The sequence below is a fragment of the Pholcus phalangioides genome, unplaced genomic scaffold (assembly GCF_987345545.1).
Source record: "Pholcus phalangioides strain wild (caught in Gottingen) unplaced genomic scaffold, Ppha-v1.0 ptg000015l_1, whole genome shotgun sequence".
Classification (NCBI taxonomy): domain Eukaryota; kingdom Metazoa; phylum Arthropoda; class Arachnida; order Araneae; family Pholcidae; genus Pholcus; species Pholcus phalangioides.
This window is the reverse complement of record NW_028301608.1, coordinates 109,958,571-109,979,814: the sequence shown is the minus strand read 5'-3', so window position 1 is coordinate 109,979,814 and position 21,244 is coordinate 109,958,571. Positions and strand designations below refer to the sequence as shown.

At 36.7% G+C, this 21,244-nt stretch overlaps 1 protein-coding gene across 1 annotated transcript in view; it reads left to right on the top strand.

The window, feature by feature from the left end:
- Nucleotides 1–21,244, top strand: part of LOC149077562 (uncharacterized) — a 45,881-nt gene that overhangs the window by 16,304 nt on the left and 8,333 nt on the right. Inside the window, exons 8-22 of the mRNA XM_089245119.1 lie at nucleotides 1,374–1,528; nucleotides 1,847–2,093; nucleotides 6,970–7,140; nucleotides 7,225–7,411; nucleotides 8,561–8,730; nucleotides 10,021–10,129; nucleotides 10,224–10,285; nucleotides 11,251–11,358; nucleotides 12,456–12,594; nucleotides 12,691–12,983; nucleotides 13,098–13,271; nucleotides 14,978–15,142; nucleotides 15,229–15,435; nucleotides 15,527–15,658; nucleotides 20,860–21,162. Coding sequence (XP_089101245.1) covers nucleotides 1,374–1,528; nucleotides 1,847–2,093; nucleotides 6,970–7,140; nucleotides 7,225–7,411; nucleotides 8,561–8,730; nucleotides 10,021–10,129; nucleotides 10,224–10,285; nucleotides 11,251–11,358; nucleotides 12,456–12,594; nucleotides 12,691–12,983; nucleotides 13,098–13,271; nucleotides 14,978–15,142; nucleotides 15,229–15,435; nucleotides 15,527–15,658; nucleotides 20,860–21,162 — 2,622 coding nt within the window. The remainder of the gene's footprint in view (nucleotides 1–1,373; nucleotides 1,529–1,846; nucleotides 2,094–6,969; nucleotides 7,141–7,224; nucleotides 7,412–8,560; nucleotides 8,731–10,020; nucleotides 10,130–10,223; nucleotides 10,286–11,250; nucleotides 11,359–12,455; nucleotides 12,595–12,690; nucleotides 12,984–13,097; nucleotides 13,272–14,977; nucleotides 15,143–15,228; nucleotides 15,436–15,526; nucleotides 15,659–20,859; nucleotides 21,163–21,244) is intronic.

Sequence of the window (21,244 nt, the reverse complement as noted above, 5' to 3'; positions counted from 1 at the left end):
ACATATATTCAGTCGGAAAACTCAGTAAGTAGCCCTACAGAAACAGCTACGGGTCGCATATATGAGAAAATAAAACATACTAATGTGTAACAGGCTATGTGAGCACTCGCAGTAACTGCATAAAGTGGCATCCGAGGGTACTGACACCGGCGAATGAAGGAATTTCGCACCCGCTCGTGGTGTCGAGTTAACCCTGCAGCAGCAAGAATAATTTCTTCTGCTGAGTCTAGTGATGTGTCGTAGATTAATGATTTCAGGTGGCCCCAGAAGAAGTAGTCCAGTGGATTCAGGTCCGGGAAACTGCCATACCATAGACCCATTGCGGCCAATCCACCGCCCTGCACATGTTCCTGCTTGGCTGGTGGTTCTCCCACCGCCAACGTCGTTTCCGACTTAATAATCGTGTTTCAACCCCAAGGTCCCATTGCAAAAGTAATTTGTCACGACGTGCGCGATCGCCCTTAAAGTTTGTCGGTGGAGTTTGAAGTTCTGGACCACTCTGCTTAAGGAAGCCGGAATGCACTTTTGTTCATTGGAAAAAGTCACCCCAGAAAACAAGCGTCCCCCAAAAAGGGACAATGGTGAAGAAAACCGGGTTGAGGTTTTTTACGGGTGGATACTGTCCGTGAATAAGGTTTCTGGTTGATCCGCCGCAATCACACATTAGTTAAGATGCATAAAAACGTCAAGAGTGAGGCTCAGTGAAGGGATCACGTGAGGACGAATTAGTGGCTTGGTCACGTGACAGGATTGGTGGTGGTGGTGGTGCAGACCCATTTTAGTCATACCGTTTTCATTTTAAAGCATTCTTCACAATATTCGTGACAACGAGGACTGTCATGCCAAAATCTCTCGCAGAACGAAGGTATGCTAGGTCGCTTATTCTTGATTGTTTTTATGAAACGATCAATTTTTTTGTCATTTTAGCACACCGATCAGAGTCCTTCTTCGTGTATTGTGATTCAGGTACCTGCCTTCTGCAGAAGTTGGTTGCGTGTTGGAATCCTCAAGATCAAAATGGCATCTGGACTAGTGGGGTTGCTGTGTGTGCTCATATACAGATTGTTTTTTTTTTTTTCAATTATGCCACGTTTTCAGATGTGGTCGTCAGTCCCCACACCTTTTCGTCTGTTTTAATGAATCCACCCGAACTGAGATTTTATTTGATCGACCCTACCGGGATTACACTATAAAAGAACTTGAAAAATGCAACCAACAAGCTCATTGGTTACGTTCGAGCGAATGTAACTAATAGTTTTATTGGTATATATTTTTTTCAAGTTTTGTAAAACATCTTTTGCCAAACGTTTGTAGTGTAATTCCCTGGCTTTATATGTATAATGTGAGATAATATCTCATTTTTCAATCCGAAGGGGATGTTCGAGTCAATGAAAACGTTGGTTTGATGGCGATGCATACGGTGTGGGTCAGAGAACACAACCGCATCGCCCGGAGACTCAAAAGCATCAATGGTCAATGGAGTGACGATCAGCTCTTCGAAGAATCTCGGAAAATCTTGATCGCAGAAGTATGCAATTCTTATTTTACCTGCGGAAATAATATTCCTTAATGCCAGGAATACGCTATAAAAGTTTTGTAAATGTTCTTTTATAGAACTTGAAAATACAACCAATAAGCGTATCGGCTACATTCATGCGAATGTAATCAACAGGCTTTTTTTGTGTGAGACATCTTTTGTTAAACTTTTGTAGTGTAATCCCGGCTTTATGGAAAAACGGTCTTTCCAAAACTGGAATTAGTATAAAGAAAATGATTATAGAAATCTGTTATGAAATCACCAAAATGATGTCAGACTGCATAGCATTTTTTTTTCTGTGACTTCCAGATCCAACACGTCACATTTTCGGAGCTACTGCCAGCTTTACTCGGAGTCCAAGTAGTCCGTCAGTTCGATCTGGACCTTGTTGCCAATGGCGGATACTACAGTGGCTACGACATTGACATCAACCCGGGAACGTCCAACGCAGTGGCTGCCGCCGTGGCCGCGTCTTTGTTTTCCATGATGCCGTCACGGTTTCATCTCTTCGCTCAGAAAAAAGACGACAAGCTACCAGAAGCTGCCGCTTATTCAGGTGCGTAAGCAACAAAGATGCCAAAGTAATCAGACGTCCCGGTTTTCAAGGATGTGTCACATTGTTTCGGTCAATTTTTGAACCATTTCTGGACAATACAACTTTTTCCAGCACGTCCCAGGTTTTTTTCGGCCACCTGCTTATATCTCCTCGGTGAGACAGAGGGGCGGGCCATGATCAGATTAGGAGGAAGTCAGAACACACAACGGAAGTATAAAACCTTGTCGAAACTCTTCTATAAAATCGTAATAATGTTTGGTGAAAATTGGAAAAATTGGCGAGTCAGTCATATAGATGTATGTCCCTGTTCCGTCTTGTTAAAAATCTAGTCACCTTAGTTATGAGAGGGAGTAAGTAAGGAATATGCAATGTGCACACGTATTGTTATGGATTATTTCTCCTCAAGTCCTCGAAATGAGCAAAAGTGTGAAGATCAAATACAGGATATCACAAAATTTATTCTCAGAACAACTTTTACTATTCGGAAACAGCAATTAACCCCCCTCATTTTTTAACGATCAGGGACAAGATCTCGGCTCTGTAAATGGAAGAAATACACCTTATTGTCTTTTTTCCCCCTTTTACCCCTCAGCACTATCTTTTTTATATTTTCTCCTTGGCAGCATTTCCCCCCTCTTGGCGCGAACTTCAAAGGCCTTACATAGGCAAAAGAGAAACATTCAATGATTTTGACAACTGGCTGATGCGAAGATGAATTCGGGCTATAAAATTCAACCGCCTCCGCGACAAGGTATGAAAAAAAATCATTATTTTTTTTAATATTTAAATCAGATTTTTTTAAATTCAAATTAACTGACTGCTTATTAATTGAAAAAAAAAATCTTGTTGATCATTAAGAATGCATATTTTTTTTCACCTAATCTCTCAAATTTAATTCAGCATTAATGAAGAAACTAACAAACAGACAATAAATAAACAATTTACGAGCAAGAAATACGAAAACCAAAGATGAAGCATCGTTGAGCCTGAATCAACTCATGGACCAGTATTTTTCTGGAAGAGCGCTTTTATTCATGAAGCCCCGCTCTCTCCTTTCAATTATGTCAGGTGGCCATTCGGTATCACATATGGTGCAGGTTTTTCACTCGATGTACAACTAAAGGGTCATTCAGATTCAGCCTCAACTAAATGAAAAACGTACATTCTATTGACAAGATTGTTTCTTGCGCAATTGATGGATGCATTTATTATGATGTAGTTCACACTTTGCATGATATTGCTTATATAATTTATACATTTTTATTCTTTTACAGATTTACTAAGTTTTTGTAAAAAAAACGAGCAAACTCTAGACTTTTAAACTCTTCGTGTTAAAATTTAAAGTCCAACGGCATTTATGTTGGTGTACAACATCTATTGTTCTTTTAAATCAGCAATCTATATATATAAAATTGATTTTCTGTCTGTCTGTGTGTGTGTATGTATGTTCTCTATACAAATCTACAATTTTAGATCGATCGTCGCCAAATTTTGCATATATACCAAACTTATACCAACTTAGGGACCCGACTTAAACGATAGGCTACTTTGAAATTTCGTCAGAGCAGGGCAAGTGCCCCAAATGGGCAAAAAACTGTTGGGCAGCAATGGTTTTTGGGCCTCAACAATCACTTTCCGAACAGGTTCCCTAGCAATGCGTTTCAGACGTGTATATGCCTTTACAACGGTTTGTCACTTCTTTAATCCTGTTAGTATATGTATAATAGTTTATGCCTTTATAATGGTTTGCCAACACTTTCAATACTACACAATACTACTATTCAATACAATTACCATTCAATACTCTCAGTAATGAGGATTTTTGAATAGACGTCATAATCATCATCAGCGTCGCTTTGAGGGTCAGGAAAAGGGTGAGACTCATAGAAACCACTGTTAAAATTGCTGATTTTACTGTAGAAATGTTTAAATTTGGTGGGATTTTCCGCCACATGAATAATTTTAAAAATTGTATTGAATTCTCGATTTCTGAAGTATTGAGTTTGCTTAGAGATATACGAAGCCCAAGAGATATATTAAATATGAAGTAATTAGCCTGACTTGATTTCAACTTTTTATTTATATCTTCTCAAGCATGAAAACTAATGTCTCCGTATTGTCTTTTGATATTCAACTGCATCAATTCATGTAGGTAAGGATATTTTAAAATTAATTATGGGACCGTAAAAGTACATCGAAAAAATTCCACAGCTTTAATTAAGCATTTTTGAAAGCTGAAACAGGCAGATGGATAACTTGAAGTTTAGGGGGGGGGGGAAGAGAATCGAAATACCTAGCGCGCGCGCGCCCCCCCCCTTAAAAAAGGAAAAAAAAGTATATATTCATTTCTATGTTTTTTTTAAATCTAGATTTGTTTAGTTCATGAGTCGCACAGGAAGTCGCCATATTGGTTAACTTAGACACGGTTTGCATGTCCCTCAAAGAAAGAGGTAGATATCACGTGTTTCTAACAGCCTCACTGAAGAAAACCCGGGCAGCGCCGGGTATTATGGCTAGTCTATATATATAAAATTGATTTTCTGTGTGTGTGTGTGTGTGTGTTTGTGTGTGTATGTTCTCTATACAAATCTACAATTTTAGATCGATCGTCGCCAAATATTGCATATATACCAAATGGGACCCGACTTGAACGATAGGCTACTTTAAAAGTGTGTCAGAGCAGGGCAAATGCCCCAAATGGGCAAAAAACTGTCGGGCAACAATGGTTTCTCGGCCTCAACAATCACTTTCCGAACGTTTACTTTGGTTACCATGGTTGCTTAGCAATGCGTTTCAGACGTGTATATGCCTTTACAATGGTTTGTCGCTTCTTTTACGCTGCCAGTGTATATGTATAACAGTTTATGCCTTTATAACGGTTTGCCACTTTTTTCAATAGTCGTCAGAATCATCATCAGCATCACTTTGAAGGTCAGGCAAAGGACGATCCCCATAGATATCAGTGTTAAAATTGCAGATTTTACTGCATAAATGCGGAAATTTACTGGGAGTTTCCTGCCACATCAATAATTTTGAAAATTGTATTGAATTCTCGATTTTTGAAACATTGAGTTCGCTTTGAGAGATATACGAAGCCCAGGAGATTAAATATGAAGTAATTAACAGGATCTACTTTTGAGTTGGATATCCATGCAATAACATTGATTTCAACTTCTTATTTATATCTTCTCAAGCATGAAAATTAATGTCTCCGTATTGTCTTTTGATATTCAATTGCATAAATCCATGTGGGTTAGGATATTTTAAAATTAATTATGGGCCCGTAAAAAGTATATCGAAAAAATTCCACAGCTTTAATTAAGCATTTTTGGAAGCTGAAACTGGCAGATGCATAACTTGAAGTTCGGGGGGGGGACATATATATTCATTTCTACGTTTCTTTAAATCTAGATTTGTTTATTTCATGAAGTCGCGCAGGAAGTCGCCATATTGGTTAATTTAGACACGGTTTGCATGTCCCTCAAAGAAAGAGGGAGATATCACGTGATCCAAAAAGCATCATTCAAGAAAACCCGGGCAGCGCCGGGTATTATAGCTAGTTAGGGCATAAAATTCAAGGCACATATATATAAAAACGAATTTCTCTGTTTTATATTATCAGAAGAACATCTTATCTAGAATATCTAGAAATATAACAGCTATCTAACTTTCTGCACTGTATCTGGGGATTAGGCCGGTATTACACTATAAAATCCCTTTTATAAAACTTGAAAAATCCAGCCAATAAACCTCGTAAGTTACGTTCGAGCAAATGCAACCGATGATCTTACTGGTTAAATTTTCGAATTTTATAAAATAACTTTTAGAAAACGTTTATAGTGTAATCCCGGCCTTAGGTTCAAAAGTATATTATTTACCAGATCTTCTATATATTCCTTTTTTTAATCTAAAACTTTAACACATTTCAATAATATGCTTGCCATACTGGGTTACCTTTACTTTGTTATCATTGAAGTAAAAAAAAATGAAATAAATTTAATTCAAATCAACGATTTAAAAAAAAATCAAATACTTGCTTTGAATCAAGCTAATTTAAATCGGCGTATCCTGCTCCTCGAGGTATCGAACCACCGTCCCTTTGCCATCTGGGAGAGTGCGCTAGATTAATATGCTACGGAAGTTATTTTTCCTTAGAGCCTATGTACGCTGAACAGTCAGATCTAACTCAGCCGGTAGCTCATGTATACTGATTTTTTCCACCATCACTGTGTATGAGCTACTAGCTGAGTTTGGTCTGACCGTCTATGTACTGTCCCATTCAGCGTTATACTCTAAGGCAGCGGTTCTCAACCGGTGCTCCGCGGAGCTTCCAGGGCTCCGTGTGAACTCCCAGGGGCTCCACGGACGATCGAGGAAAAAAACAGTGAATTTGAAAGAAAAAAAAATTAATATTTTTGAATAATAAAAATAAGTCAGTAACTTTGATGAATAAATGAAAAATAGGCCTACGGGGCTCCGTCATAGAAATTAATCACGGGAAAGGGCTCCGTGGGTCAAAAAAAGTTGAGAACCGCTGCTCTAAGGAAAGATATGTTCATCGCTTCTGTACCATAGTGGTATAGTGCCCTCGTCAGAATTCCGAGGAGACCCTGGTTTCTATTCCTCGTGGAGGCAGTTAAATTTACTAGTCTGAATTCATCTTCTTATCAGCCAGTTGCCAATACCTTTGTTTGAATAACGGAAAATGACATCACACACGCACATATCGTCGTGGAAAAGGAACATTTCAAGCGAACCAGAGGAATCTGGGTTTTTCCTTCTACAAGCTTCCGAACAGGAATTTCGTAACAGTATTATTATTTTTTCAATCTACATTGACCTGAAAAATAATAGAAATTTTACTCGACATTTTAAGGTCCTTTTCTGGAAAGAGTCGGATCGACACTGACGATGGCCACACATTTTTCTCCGGCTGCTTTATACGAAGGCCGTAACACTTTGGACAAATTGATCTTGGGAATGGCCAACCAGCACGCAGACACTATGGACCCGTTCGTCGCCAACAACGTAGAAGAATTCGATGACGGTAATTTTTAACACTCATTATTTCCATAGATTCGTTTCGCTTGTCGACGTTAGTCATCATAATATGAAACTCTAACATTGATAGGTGGTGTGCAGCACAAAGAAGACATCGATCACGTGGCTCTGATTATCCAGCAGGGTCGAGACCACGGTATACCTGGTTACTTGCAGTGGCGTAAGATCTGTCGCCTTCTACCGTCAATCACCGAGTTCAGTGATCTGAAGAAAGTGATGCCGGATGACGCAGCTGCTCGAATAACCAGGCTTTACAGGTGAGGATAATGCGCAGGTGATCATGGTTTCATTATTTTGTTTCACCACGGTCATTTCGTGTCAAATAGGGTCAGGATCCTGAATAGATTGAACCCTACCTGAGCATGCCTGATCGGGATTCGAATTCAGACTTGCACAGCCTAAGGACCCTATAGAGGCTGGCGGACTCAGCGTCCCCCATTTTGAAAAGGTTTTTGATTAAAAGTGACCAGTTCCAGTTGGATTCTGACCAAATCCAGTCTTTGGTTAAAAGTGACGTCTAATCGTTCAGGCGCGTCTATACTATTTGCTACTACTTTACCGCAATCCAACTCCGGTCATTTCGCCATGTAGCAATTTACTATCGAGCGGGTTGGATCGGAAATGAAAGCGCCTTCTATCGGTGGTCGTCTCAGGTTCCATAGGGAAAGAAATTATTGTACACTACTTGCTCGCTTCGCCTGTAGGGTAATGAATTGATACGACCGGCTTTTCAATCTCCTTTCTTCTTTCTCCGCCCAGCACAAACTGGTTGCGATTGCGGCGCCACAAGTCTCTTTGATGAACCCACCGTCGGCGTGTCGGCCCAAGTTTGACGTTCGTCTAGTGCGTGTTGCTTGGCTCGCAATGAAATACTTCGCGACAGCCGTACAAATCGATGAAAATTTCAACAAACCACTGAAGGACAATGTATAGACGTTTATATAGACGTGATTTAACAAATCATCGAAAAGCGTGCCGCGTTTCTTGTCATCACACACACGCAAGCTCAAGATGTCACACGAGTAGTGTACACGCGCTCTTCTTAAAAGCAAGATAGTGAACAGCAGTTGGTTATAGTGGTAATGCTGACGTCACACTCAAAGATGGTGGATAAGTCAGTCTGGGCAGGTGTCAAGGAGCACAGCCGAATGTGAGACGTCCAACGTGGCAGCGGAATCCGGATTTTAGTCACAAAACGGACTAATGACATGTATATCAAATTTTTTATCCCTCTTACGACAATAGAAGTACGGTCTCAAAAAGAAAGTGAAGCATTGACGATCAGTTGCTGAAGTTTGATCGCATTTTTACAGTTACGACCCTGGTATACAGTTACGACCTGGTGTATTGCTGTTTTCCCGAACAGACATACATACCTTATGCTAAATTATGGTAAAAAATTTCAGGGATGTACGAGACATCGACCTCTTCACCGGAGGAGTCTCCGAGAATCCCGTGGTCGGTGGCGTAGTGGGTCCGACTTTCGCTTGTCTCCTGAGTCGGCAATTCCAACACCTTCGACGAGGTGATCGCCATTGGTATGAAAATGACCTGCCACCAGCTGGTTTCACTCCCGGTAAGTTACGTGGGAAAAGATGCATAGTTAGATATACGTACATCATTGAATTTTTGATAGGCAGAATAATAATGATAATACAATAGAACTTTGTTAAGGTAATTCGAACTTTTACGAACTCACCTCGAGTTTTCTATCTAATTTAATGTTGAAACTTCTTGTTTAACTCGAATTTTTTTTTTCAAATATTTCGGACAATTCGAAGTTGGAGGAAAAAAATCATGATTTTTGTATGAGTGAATTTAGTTTGGAAAAAATTCTACAAGAAGCCAGACTGTTTTTTTTGTTCTCCCGATCAAATTGCAAAACAACGAATTTTTAAAGATGAATAAAAGTTTGAAAATTCGTTTTCTCTACTTTTTTTTGATAATTTAACTGTTTCCGTAAATCAGGCATTGGTCAAAAAAATTCTGCAGTGATGCTGATTCTAGAATAGTGAAATAATGTAGCAGCTAACAAGGAAAAGGGTCCCAAGGTTTCCTCGAAAAATTACGAAAAAATCCAAATGCATTAATCTTACCCATAAACACATAGAAACAAAAAATTTGCGGCGGAATGCGATTATTAAAGCCGCAAAAAATGACCAAAAACGAAACAGTCGGCTACTTATCACTTCTCGTGCTTCTTGGTGATGTCTGTAACTTTTTTTTTCACTTTCTTTTCCTTTTTCTTCCTCCAGCTTCTTTGTTCTAGGAACTAGTTGTTTCTTATTTTTTTGTCTGTGCTATACCTGATTGTGTGTTGTTTGAATGACGTGACTCTACACTCTACGGTTACAGATTATATAATTTCATGTAAAATCCGGGTCTCTTTTGGCATTAAAAATGTTAATATTTAAATTTTTTTTTGTGACCCATAATAATTTTCTTTTATATCCTGTGCAAATTCAAATGAGAAGAATCAGTGGTAATTTTTCAACACTTTTTGAAGACGTCACCTGCACACCCTTTTAATTGTAAGATCGATTATTGTAATTATAAATTATTGATGGAAAACATTACGTTTAACAAAACTTTATGGAAAACATTTTCGTAACCGATGATAAAATTTTAATAATTGGTAATTATTATCCTACGTGAATGTGGATGATTAAGTTGCAATTTGTAGTAATTTTATGGATCCAGGATAGACTAATTGGATAGTTCGAATTTTGGATGATTCGAATTTTTTTTCCAGTGACCTTGGTCTTCGAATTAATCAAGTTCGACTGTGTGTAATCATTAATGCCATTGATGTTTTATAAATGATAACATTCATACATTACTTTTAATTTTTGAAATTTTCTTTCAGACCAACTGCGTGAGATCAAGAAAGTGACTTTCGCTCGGATCCTTTGTGACAATGCCGATGACCTGCCGATGATGCAGCCATCCGTCATGTTCATGCCGGATCCTTACCTGTGAGTACCATATCGTGGCTAGATCAAGGTAAAAAATGTTTTTTAAATAGGGGGTGAATGAATCCTGGCCTAATGCTGTATTTTCCTTTCACAGAAATGCTTTCCAGAAGTGCGATACCGGAGCGCCATCCATCGATCTCACAAAATGGGAAACGAGTGAGCAATTTAATCATTGAAGTACATTAAGCGTCAATGCTAACTATTAACGGCAAATTAACTGCTATATAACTGAGAACCTGAACAATCAGAATCTGAATTTTTTTGTTAGTGATAAACATTCATATAACCTCTTTCGGACCCTGGTGCCACAAGTGCGTGGGTTGCTTTTGCTCACTTCTAATAAACCACGCATGCACCTCATCCGTGTTCCTCTCCGAAACTTCTAACGAATTGTTCCATTTTGGAATGTGCGTGTCCATGAACCTAACGTGGTTTGTTTCTGTGTAATGCTTTTTTTTTGTTATATATAGTGCTGTCATCTGCCATCAAGTTTTCGAACTATGAGAGAAGTGTAATGGTTAAATAATTGTATCGTTGTAGAGGCCTGTTGCTCTCTGTGGCGAGACTTTTTAACTGGGAGATCGGCTCGCATTCGCGCCGCGGAAAACCAACTTCAGCCGACCACGGTTTTTCTCACAGTGCACTTTTTTCTTTTGACCTCAGGGAGTTGACTGGGAGTGCGTAAAGGCTTGAATTTAAAAATTTTTGAAATTTCAAATAAGATCGAGTCACACAATGGAATTTCAAACTTTTGCTGCATTTCATGAACTAAACAGTTTCCTTTATTTTGAGTCAATTTTTACTCAATTACATTGATGTCATAGTACTTTTACCTGATGAGCGCAAAATGCTTTTAATGCTTTTTTTTTGTTTGAAAATTTCAAAATATTAAGTATTTAAGATATGTAAATTTTTTTACCAGCATAGGATATCACATACAATCAAAAACCATGAGTAAAATATTTGAAATAAATCAATGGTTAAATACTATATCTGACGAGATATTTATATTAGAGCATAGTGTTTCACCATGCTAAAGGTATCAAGTCCGCTTAACGAGTATCGAATTGTGTGAATTAGAATTCATTGATTCCCATTACGTGTCTTTCTCTTGTCCGAAGCCGTCCGAGTTACGGATGTCCCTGCAGCAGCTGTCATGAGTTCCCTGAGAGCGGCCAAAAGCCAAGCTGAGAAAAGAATGGCCGCAGAGTGGGAGATATTCCGGAACAGTAAGCAAGTCTCTTTCAAAAATAATTACTACAGTCGATGCCGCTTATTAAAATCATGGATAATACAGTATTATCATTGACATCATTTTTGCAAGGAACGGAACGAATCAATATCACAACATGTGGGGAAAAAATTCGTTTATATATTTACGGAATTCCCAACCTTTCTTGTCCCCATTGTCCTCTTCTTCAGAAATGTTTTTCTCACATCGCCCCCCAACGCAATCTAACCCATAGGATCCTATGTTATACCCGTAGCTTCTACCGCCCCCCTAGAACTTTCCATCGCCCTCGTTGGGAATCACTGTTAGAATTTTTTTTTTCCCGTCGTAAGTTATTTTGCGCATTCCGAAGCTAAGGTTTGACCTTAAATTTTTTTTCCTGTTATCGTTATCAAGATGCAAGACTATGTAGGGGGACTAGAAGGTGTTCTCTTTCCCCCATTTGTTGAAAAACATTTCCATACTTAATGCCGCAATCAGTCCACAGTATTCGTTGTTATCCATATACGTGTGGAGCTGCTTTTACAATGGTCTTCCTACACTGACGGCAAATGCATGACGAAAAAAAATTAAAAACTCTTTCCTTCAGATCTTGATCAGTTTCTTTCAGTTGAGCAAATTCAAATTTCTTCTTCCAAGAAACTCTCTCAAATAATCTATGAAACGTATAGGATATGAAAAAAGTGTAATTCATGATTTCCATTAGACAGTGTTTTATTCTAATGCTTCACAATTGATGAATAAAAAAATGCAGGATTTTAACTTGGAGGAAAAAAATGTCCCGTTTTTTAAAATAGAATTAAAAAAAAAAAAAAGGAACTATTGACCATTTTTTGCAAGCAATTATGAAGGGGGGGGGGATAGTTGCCCCAAATACCCATTTACCACACATTCCGTTTGACTAAACGGGATGTACGGTCACTGTACTTGCAAATGGGACGTTTTTTTGGATATAATATAATCCATGTGGTTATTGTTACCCCGTGCCCTATGTGATTACATTAAGCAGCGTCGACTGTATTTTATTTGTTTCATCGCTATTCTTTGAATAACATCAATTTTTGCCACCGGTTTAATCCTCGCGTTTCTTTTCAGACATTGGCGTGGCAAAGAATCGAAGTCCTCAAGCGATGCATCACGTCTTTCTGAGACCGAAGCGACAGTCGAACCTCATAACGAACTTGTCTCTGGTACTCGAGTTGGCTTCTCAGAACTTCATGAGGCGGGCTCATCTGTGAGTGCTGCAGGATCATTTATCTTGTTTATGCATCAAACAGTCGAGCTTCAAAAAAATGTGCATCTGTCTTATAATTTCGCTCATGTTTCTCAGGAGAGACGCCGAAAACAAGCCGAGCGACGCCGAAGTTGCAGCAACCATGCTGGCTCTATCCACCCAAGATATCCAAGGTTATCTACAGGACATGAGCGTGTTGCACTTGAAGACGAGGGACGAGAGAACTGCCGCCAAGGAGACCGTCAGGGTATGCCAGGAAGACGAGCTGCCCTGCGACCACACGACCCCGTTTCGAAGTTCTACCGGGTGGTGCAACAACATACAGAATCCAGAATGGGGAAAATCTTTCATAATATTTCAACGTCTGCTCCCACCAAATTACGAAGACGGTAATTTCAAGAAGAGTGACCTCTTATTTTCCTGTAATGGGGATTGTAATGTACAAGTGATTTTCCGATGGAAAATACAGGTTTGTTGTTATTATTATTTTTTCTTATACGTAGGTCTCAGTGCACCCAGAAGCCTGAGTGTATCTGGCAGGTCATTACCGTCTCCGAGACTAGTATCCACGACTGTGCACTACGATACGCACTCACCGCATGCTCGTTATACCCTAGCGCTTATGCAGTGGGGACAATTCATCGACCACGACCTCACTCTGACCCCAATGTACGATGGTGAGTATTCATCAAAGCAAAAATGTTTAATGACGTCCAAAAATATCAAAATTCTACTGACATACATTTATGGTTTGTGTATTGAAACAGATATATCTGAGACCGAGGCTGGAATTGAGCTTTACGTATATAGACATAAATGGGATTAAAGTTGGTTCTCCACTGGAAGCTACTACCAGCGATAGCGTGCGCAAGATTGTTATAGCAGTCTTGTGCATACACGCGACATGTTATCGCTCATAGTAGCTTCCCGTAACGCTGCAAATGGTCAATCACTACACTTCACTCCAAATTGAAATTTAGATGACAGCACGCACTAATTCGTGCCTAACATGCACTCAGACTATCAGGTACACACACTTCCGGCACAACTCAATCGATAGTAAATTGCCCATGGCGATAGACTGGAGTTGCGCTCGGTTTAAAGAAAGAAAGTAGCTTCCGGTGGGCGACCAGCCTGAGTCTGGAGTAAAGCATCCGGTGCTGGTTTTTTAGTGCGAATAATAATCATCATGGACCTTAAACAATATTTTGACATTCTAAAAAGGCCTCCATGATACCCTGCTTAATTAAAGCCATTGGGGTACTCACCAAGCATTGCAAAAATATGTTCTTTGATAATTCTTGTGAATCGACCGATTTTCTTTATCTCATAAGTTTGAGCATTTTTTATAATAAACAAAGTATATCATTCGATTACGAGATTATTTCCTCAGATATGTATTTTATTTGTAGATAAGAAACGAATCAATATGCTTTATACAGGGTGTCCCGTAAGTGCTAATGCGGCCTTTATCCCATCAATCAACCGTCCGTCGTAGAGGTATGATTACAATTTAACAAATGCTCAAAAGACTGAAAAATTATCCTGTACTAGATTTGAAAATACAAATGTGAAAATACAGTGTGTCATAAAAAAAAAAAATCCAAGTTTATATGCGGTGTCCCGGTTCTCCAACTTTGAATCATTAAGTTGTCACCCTGTCTCTCTTGAGGCCAACAGAAGAAGAAAAAAATTGAATCCAAGTGTCTAAGTAGAATATTCGCTGAAATATTCGAATTCAAAATCGGAGAAAAGTCGGTAAAAAGGATAACATAGAATGAGGGAAAGGAGCGCTGCTCGTTAGTTTTTGCTGTTTTGACTTTTCTCAGATTTTTTAAATTCAAATATCTTAGCGAATATTGCTCTTAGAAACATGGAACTTTTTCTGTTTGACTCAGGAGATGCAGGGCAACAAGTTTCTAGTTGGATGTTAGAGCACAGGGGACCTTATAAAAATGTAGATTTTTTTTGTGACACATTGTATTTTCACTCTCGAAACTGGCACAGGGTACTTTTTCAACACCTTTTGAGCATTCTTTAAATTGGAATCATACCTTTACGACGGACGGTTGATGAGATAAAGGCCAAGGCCGCATTAGCACTTACAGAACACTCTGTATACCGATTTTGCCCATGCATTAAAATATTTTAACGAAAATAAGGTCACCGTACTTTTTTTTTGAATGCAACTGTATCTCTCGGATATGACAACTGGGGCCAAAGCTAGTCTTTCATGGTGCCACGAAACTTTACCCGGCAAATTCATAATTCATAATTAGTATTATTGACGCTACATTGCTTACATTAATCAAAAATTAATTCTTTGATCATGCATGCGAGTGGAAAGGAAAAGCTTAGAGAGTTCGATTTTTACTTCTACCAGCTCCAGGAGGACGACCCCTGGATTGTAAGTCCTGCGATTCTTCAACGTCGGTGCATCCAGAATGTCTACCGATTCGGATCCCAGAGGATGATCCGTTCTACCCGTTCAATCAGAGTATCGGGTGCATCTCGTTTGCTCGATCCCTAGCAGGACAGCTCACCCTTGGTTAGTATATAGTTAAATTAATCACAAATAAAAGGTCATTGAGTATTACTGCCAGATGTATATTCACGGATATTATTATCATCTAGGAAATCGTGAACAACTTAATCAGGTCACGGCATATCTTGACGCTTCTAGCATGTATGGTTCAGACTCCTGCGAATCACGTTCGCTCAGGTCTTTCGTTAAAGGTCGCCTGAACAGCACTAGGCAACTGAATGGCGCGAAAGAACTGCTGCCGCAAGACCCGAAGAACGTGGAATGCCGAGCACCTTCTGGACTTTGCTTCCTTTCAGGTTTGTTGACCCATCTAACGGAATTCTTTGGCATTGTGTTGAATAAATTGCAATGCCTGATGTGCTGCTACTTATCAATTTCCAATCACAGGGGATGGTCGTGCAAGTGAACAGCCCGGACTAGCGGTCATGCACACGATATGGCTCCGAGAACACAACAGGATAGCCGAAGAACTGTCCATTATCAATCCCCATTGGAATGACGAGCTTCTCTACCAACATGGTGAGCTGTCTATCATTCTTCTCTATTGTATTCTGAGAGATTGATAGCCTTAATTAAGGTGTGTCCTAAAATGATAGCCACATGTATTTTTTGGGGTTTTTTTAAAATATACTTTTATACGGTTAAGAATTTCTACATAACACCCATACTTAACTTATATTAAATATTTTCTGCACGAAAATTTTGTTGATATTTCAAAAGATAACAAAAATTATGGAATATTCTGTCTAAAAAAGTGTACCAAATGAGCCACCCAAATTTATCGCACCGTTATGCAAATTTTTGCACGTTTACGCAGTGAGTTATTGTTGCTAGAAAGAAAGAAAAGAAAAAAAAACCGGTTTTATATATTGTATCCGGCAAGCGTATAAACAAACCTTACATTCCTAGATACATTATAAGGAATTTAGTGCATCGTGATTGGTCGCATTGAGTAATGAACCATTACGTCACTTGGCGAAATTTACATTTGGCGAAGTTGTAGGTGTTTTTTTTTCTCTTTCGTTTTATTTTCTCACGTGGTTGCAGGTAATTTTTTCGATTCTTGTTATAAATTTCATTGTTTTCTTTTATTAATTTCAAAAAGGCTCTTTTTAAGGGTCAATTTTTTTTTTTTTCAATGGAGTTGCCATCATCTTTTATCGATAAGATGGTGGAAGAGAAAGATAAGACTTTCATAATTTGAAGTATAATACAGGGTGATTCAGAAAAGATGGAAAAAACTTTAAGAGGTACGCACCAATTGTCATCAAAAAATGCATGGTCTAACATGAAACACAAACGCGCTAACGCGTTTCGAAATGGCCGCTGCGCAAACGTTAAAACGGCATTTCTGTTGAAATTTATCGGCAGGAAAAGAACACCGTTCATGCGAATATAAACTGGGGAAGAAGAAGAAACCACATGCAAATTTGCGCCACAGTAAATAAACGGCGCGGACGACAGTCTTGTGAAGTTATTTCAAAGTGCAACCGTTCTAACACTTGTAACGTACGGGATAATATAGCGCACTTTAATAATACTGAAAAAGCAGTCATGCCTTTTATTCACTGTGACGCAGTTTTACATGAGGTTTCTTCTTCTTCCCCAGGTTACATTTGCACGCATGGCGTTCTTTTTCTCCCGATAAATTTCAACAGGAATGCCGTTTTAACGTTTGCGGAGTGGAAGCTTCGAAACGCGCTAGCGCGTTTGCGTTTCATGTTAGACCAGCGGTTCTCAACCTTTTTTAACTCGCGGAGCCCTTTTAGTAAAAACATTTTATAGCGAAGCCCCGTGGGAAATTTTTTTAATTACTGATCAATGTTACTGATCTATTTTTACTATTTAAAAATATTTATAATTATTTTTTTTTAATTTTACTGTTTTTTTTCCTCGAGCCGCCGCGGAGCCCCTGGAGAGTGCACCGGTGCCAAAGGCTCCGCGGAGCACCGGTTGAGAACCGCTGTGTTAGACCATGCACATGCTTGGATGACAATTGTTTGTATTGGTGCGTACTATCACCTCTTAAAGTTTTCCGATCTTTTCTGAATCACCCTATATAGAAAGTATTCGCCTAGCCAGTTTCAGTTCATCTGTAGCTCCGTTCGGATCTGTTGGTGTGTGGCGGCATTGTGAACTGCATTTTACCTGGCATAAAATTTTTTACAGCCATGACCATGCTCCCCAATTTTGACCTTAATCTTCTTTTTCACACTTACATGCACTCACTCACTGACGTACAACTTTCTTACACCTCTTCATAGGCCTATCTGGGCCCGTTTGGATTTCCCACTATCAGCACATAGGCGCTGGGAATGGGGGAAAAATTCTGATGCTGGTAGCGAGTTTCAGTTTCCCCAAAAGCTCCATCCCACGTGACGCCTTGTTATTTTTCTTGCTCGTAGTGATCAATCAATGCGTGCTAATGCCTCTTGTGTTACTATGAATGTAAGGATTGTGAATACGCTACCTGCAACTGCGTAGTTTTCTGTCTCGAATTTAATTTTGCATTTTTTTTTTTTTCACGATTGGTCGATGAAAATCTCGAACAGCTCGAAAATAAAAAAAATTTATGAATTGCTTTGGAATAGGCTGCCGTTTCAAACGGTTGCAAAGGCAATTTGCTTATTTCGTGTAGTAGTTACTAATTATTTGGAATTAAAAGGACTTTATATGGCACCAGAAAAACCGAAAAACCGAAGGATCACCCTCCTGTGTTGACTAAACATCAGAAAAGCGTGATTCTATGCAAAATAAGTAACTCTTCCATAATTATAAGATAAATAGCATCTTCTGTCGTGAATGGATCTAAAAATCTACAGTTTATCACGTTCTTAAGCGTTTTAAATACACATGCCATCGCAAAATGCTTAGGTTACGTCCACACCCATACAAAGTCGCAGAACACGCAAACGCTCGTATACAAAATCGCGCAACGCGTGTTCTGTGACTTGTCGCTCCACAAATTGAACGATTTGTTTCGCGACTTTGTATATGATCTGGGAGTGGTTTCTTCCGGATGGGATTCCAGTGATAGGAACTGTTTCACATGTTTTTTAGATCTTAATACGATGAAAAACACGTGAACTACAGTGGCAGGTATAGTATATGAGAATGGTAAGTAATGCAAACGTTTCAGAACTTGAATGGCCTTCTGTTGACACGGCGCAGCAAGTCATATCTGTTATAAACAAAATGACTGCGTTGTGGGATTTCTAAGCGTAGGAAAGAAACTTAGAACATGTTGTCTTCGGATTAATATATTTGAAATGAATAAAATTGAATGAATATGAAATGAAAATTTGATATTGAAATGAATGTTTGAATATATATGAATACTTTAAGGGGGGAGGGAATAGCACTCACGACACTTGGACGAGTGCTTGACATTTTAAAGAACAAAGGAAAATTTATTGGACGTTGAAAATATAATCGAACTTGAATTTGTTTGAGCGACTTCATTATTTTGTGACAGGTATTAATTTTATTATTCGACCAATTTCTTTTCTGCCATAAAAACAATGCGGATTGTATATTGAATTGTTACTATTGTTTTGCTCATTTGTATAGAGTCAGGGTTTTCTAGTAAAAAAATAAAAATTTCCCCTTTAAAGAAATTAATTCTATTATTTATAGAACAATATTCTTTATATAATATTCAATAATCAATCAATTCTTTATATAATATTCAATAATCAATCAATTCTTTATATAATATTCAATAATCAATCAATTCTTTATATAATATTCAATAATCAATCAATTCTTTATATAATATTCAATAATCAATCAATTCTTTATATAATATTCAATAATCAATCAATTCTTTATATAATATTCAATAATCAATCAATTCTTTATATAATATACAATAATCAATCAATTCTTTATTTAATATTCAATAATCAATCAATTCTTTATATAATATACAATAATCAATCAATTCTTTATATAATATTCAATAATCAATCAATTCTTTATATAATATTCAATAATCAATCAATTCTTTATATAATATTCAATAATCAATCAATTCTTTATATAATATTCAATAATCAATCAATTCTTTATATAATATTCAATAATCAATCAATTCTTTATATAATATTCAATAATCAATCAATTCTTTATATAATATTCAATAATCAATCAATTCTTTATATAATATTCAATAATCAATCAATTCTTTATTTAATATTCAATAATCAATCAATTCTTTATATAATATTCAATAATCAATCAATTCTTTATATAATATTCAATAATCAATCAATTCTTTATATAATATTCAATAATCAATCAATTCTTTATATAATATTCAATAATCAATCAATTCTTTATATAATATTCAATAATCAATCAATTCTTTATATAATATACAATAATCAATCAATTCTTTATATAATATTCAATAATCAATCAATTCTTTATATAATATTCAATAATCAATCAATTCTTTATATAATATTCAATAATCAATCAATTCTTTATATAATATTCAATAATCAATCAATTCTTTATATAATATACAATAATCAATCAATTCTTTATTTAATATTCAATAATCAATCAATTCTTTATATAATATACAATAATCAATCAATTCTTTATATAATATTCAATAATCAATCAATTCTTTATATAATATTCAATAATCAATCAATTCTTTATATAATATTCAATAATCAATCAATTCTTTATATAATATTCAATAATCAATCAATTCTTTATATAATATACAATAATCAATCAATTCTTTATATAATATACAATAATCAATCAATTCTTTATTTAATATTCAATAATCAATCAATTCTTTATATAATATACAATAATCAATCAATTCTTTATATAATATTCAATAATCAATCAATTCTTTATATAATATTCAATAATCAATCAATTCTTTATATAATATTCAATAATCAATCAATTCTTTATATAATATACAATAATCAATCAATTCTTTATTTAATATTCAATAATCAATCAATTCTTTATATAATATACAATAATCAATCAATTCTTTATATAATATTCAATAATCAATCAATTCCTTTTTATATAATATACAATAATCGATCAATTATTTATATAATATTCAATAATCAATCAATTCTTTATATAATATTCAATAATCAATCAATTCTTTATATAATATACAATAATCAATCAATTCTTTATATAATATTCAATAATCAATCAATTCCTTTTTATATAATATACAATAATCGATCAATTATTTATATAATATTCAATAATCAATCAATTCTTTATATAATATTCAATAATCAATCAATTCTTTATATAATATACAATAATCAATCAATTCTTTATATAATATTCAATAATCAATCAATTCTTTATATAATATACAATAATCAATCAATTCTTTATATAATATTCAATAATCAATCAATTCTTTATATAATATTCAATAATCAATCAATTCTTTATATAATATTCAATAATCAATCAATTCTTTATTTAATATTCAATAATCAATCAATTCTTTATATAATATACAATAATCAATCAATTCTTTATATAATATACAATAATCAATCAATTCTTTATATAATATTCAATAATCAATCAATTCTTTATATAATATACAATATTCTATTATTCATAGAATTGTTTTTATCATTTCGGGACACGCACCTTATTTTTTAAGAACAAAAATGTGGTATCGATGGCTTTTCGTTATTTTCTTGCAGCTCGTCGGATCGTGATCGCTCTGATGCAGCACATAAACTACGAAGAGTTTCTTCCAAGGGTCCTCGGAGAAGCTCTTTGGAAACAGCTCGGACTCAAGGGATCCGAACCCGAAGCGAAGTACTCCTACGACTCCGTGTGCGACGCCACTGTCTTCAACGAGTTCGCTACGGCTGCCTTCCGTTTCGGCCATACCTTGCTGAAGCCTGCCCTGCCCAAGATGGACGAGAACTACAGAGAGGTCGATCCGGTGAATCCTCTCCTGCTGCGGAAATCTTTCTTCAATCCGGATATTCTCTACGAAAGTGAGTCACTCGTTTAAGCTACGGCCACACACGTGTCCAGCCTGGCCCAATACGATGTTACAAGGTTGGTCAAGGGAGATTA